This window comes from Trypanosoma grayi (genome assembly GCF_000691245.1).
Source record: "Trypanosoma grayi strain ANR4 Tgr_879_V1, whole genome shotgun sequence".
In the NCBI taxonomy this organism is placed as follows: domain Eukaryota; phylum Euglenozoa; class Kinetoplastea; order Trypanosomatida; family Trypanosomatidae; genus Trypanosoma; species Trypanosoma grayi.
Genome location: NW_008826498.1, coordinates 4515 through 7038, shown reverse-complemented (window position 1 = coordinate 7038; position 2524 = coordinate 4515). Strand labels below are relative to the sequence as shown.

At 63.8% G+C, this 2524-nt stretch overlaps 1 protein-coding gene across 1 annotated transcript in view; it reads left to right on the top strand.

The window, feature by feature from the left end:
• Nucleotides 1-69: 69 nt before the first annotated feature.
• DQ04_08791030 (hypothetical protein) overlaps nt 70-2524 on the top strand; it is a gene marked incomplete at both ends in the record, with an annotated part of 2628 nt that continues 173 nt past the window's right edge. The window contains one exon of the mRNA XM_009315696.1: nt 70-2524. This exon is cut by the window's right edge and continues 173 nt beyond it. Within this exon, the coding sequence (XP_009313971.1) occupies nt 70-2524 (2455 nt within the window).

The following is a 2524-nucleotide window of genomic DNA, read 5'->3' as shown; positions in this document are numbered from 1 at the left end:
AAGCGCGAGCCGGCGTACGTTAATTGGAGCCTCGACGTGGCGGTGGCGGAGTGCATGGCTTCGCGGAGGATGCGGCGCTGCCCGTACGCGCATCAGCGCGAGGTGCTCACCGCGCTGCGTCAGCCGAAACGGCGGGAGGAAGCCGCGGCGTGTGGTCACCAGCAGCAGCAGCAGCAGCAGCAGAAACAGATGGGGCATGCGAGGAAGGCGAAGGCGATGCGTGGGCGTGACGGCGCAGTGGAGCGTCAGCGTATCTTCAAGACCCTGACGCCGCTGCAGAAGTGCATTGTGTGCCTGCTGTGGCAGGGCAGCTACGAGGTGCCGCAGAAAGTCGTGTGCGACGTGCGGCGCCGCATAGAGGCGGAAGAGGCGCAGCAGGAGCTCGACGTTGACGTGGAGGCGGAAGAGGAACGCGTGGTGGCCGTCACCGCCTGCCGCGCGGCCCTCGGAGTCGTCGATGTCTCCTCCATCCCACACATCCTCGCGTACGTCTCGCAGCACCCGGAGGCGTGCGTCATTCACCCCGATACGGCGGCGTACTTCACCGGCGGCGGCGGCGTCGGCATTCCGCGCGGTGTGACGGAGAAACAAACCGACATGAGCGCACCAGCCTGTGCGCACGAGGTGGTGGAGGCTATTGTGTGGACGCTGCGCCTCATGAACGAAGAGATGGCGCAGCAGCAGCAGCAACAGCAGCAAGAAAAGAGGCCGGTGGTGCTGCGCTCCCTTGCACTGCGTCGCTGCGGCATCACCGCCGCGGATGCGCTCATCAACGCCTTGCGCAAACACCAGCTCGACAGTACATTGCTTGCACTCGACATGAGCGACAATCGGCTCATGAATCTCCGCCTCCTCTTCACCCTCCGCGCGCACTTCTCCGAGCGTCTGTTGCGGCTCTCGCTGGCGGACAACCCCATCACACGCAAGCCGGAGTACCGGGAGCAGGTGCGGCAGTCGCTGCCAAAGCTCACAAGCCTCGACGGCACCACCATCCGTCGACCGCCGCTGTCGCTGCCGTACCCGTCGGTGCTCTCGTGCACATTCCTAACAGACGAACTGCAGCGGCAGGAACACAGCCGCCGGGTGCTCAGCGGCAGTGAACTTGAGTCTGTCATGGAAAGCCTCGCGCGCTTCATGTACATCTGGGAGACCCGCCGTATCCCGTGGACGGCAGAGGAGGTGCTCGAATTCGAACAACAGCAGCAGCAGCGGCAGCAGTTGTCATCGTCGTCATCGTCGTCGTCACGATCAGCGGAGAAGCGGTGTGAGGAAACCAAACAGAGTGCCGTCCTTCCCCCCGAAGAAGAACTTGATGATGACAATTTTCATCACCGCTATTTGCATCCGTCAGCGGTCTTCTCCATGGCACTCCATGAGGGGCTCGCATTTTTCCAGCCCGACGTCATGCGACTTGCCGCAGACGTTGAGCTGGACGACAGCTATGCCGGCATGCGTCTTGCCCCGGTGGACGTACGTGATCTTCGTGTGTTTGACGTGGCCATGAAGGGCAACAGCCGCAACTTGCTGCTGGGGCGCTCCGTCCTGCACCGCTACGGTCGCGGCTCGCTGAATTGCTACACGGCGTACAAGTACAGTCTGTACCCGCAACGGCTGGATGTCTGCCACCACCTCGGCGGCGCAGTTGTGTCTGTCGTGAAGATCACTGACACCGCGCGGAAGAGCACCTCGGAGGCGTCTGCAGTGCCCAACCAGCCAGAACAGCAACAACATCAACGTCGGAAGAAGCAGCGTTCGGGGTCAGAGCGCCCCACTTCAATAGCAGCAGCAGCAGCAGCAGCAGCGCCCGAGCCCTTCTCGAACAGCGGTCAAGCGCGAAAGCCGGCCTTCTACCTGGTGACGCTCCACGGCGTCATGTCATGGCGGGCGCCCAGCATGAAGCGCACTGAGTCTGTGCTGGCCGCGTACGACCGCGTCATCACGTTCGTGGAAAACGCGCTACCGTCTACTAACGCGGTCGAAAAGAGACGCAGTGCGCCCCTCCTTGTGTTCAACGACCAGGTACACCTGCGCCCGCTAACGGACGGCGACCGTGCGTATGTGATGGGGCAGACGCAGGAGCGGGTGGCGCGGCTCGTCGTGGAGTTTGGCCTCGAGGCGTGCGGCGACGGCGTGTTGCTTGTGCGCGCGGTGGTGGAGCGTGCGAGCAGCGACGCGGCCGCCAGCGCGGCACTGCGCCTCCTCGTGTTCGCCTCCGACTCGGAGAGCGAGGGAACGGAAGAGGGGGAGGAGTCCCCGTTGTTGTTGCTGCTGCATCAACAGCAAGCCAGTGAGGTTGGCGGCGGGGACAGGAATACAGCGCTGGGGACGCACTTTGACATCGCGTCGCTCCTTGTGGAAGACAATGTGGAGTGTCCACCGCGGCGCGTGACGCTCGTGCAGGTAGACGCGGTGGTGGCGGCAATGAATGCGCGTCACAGCGCCGCCCTGCGCAGCGGCGAAGGCAGCAAGCCTCCGGAGGGGAAGAAGAACGAGGAGGAAGCGAAGGTGGACGAAGAGGCGGGGG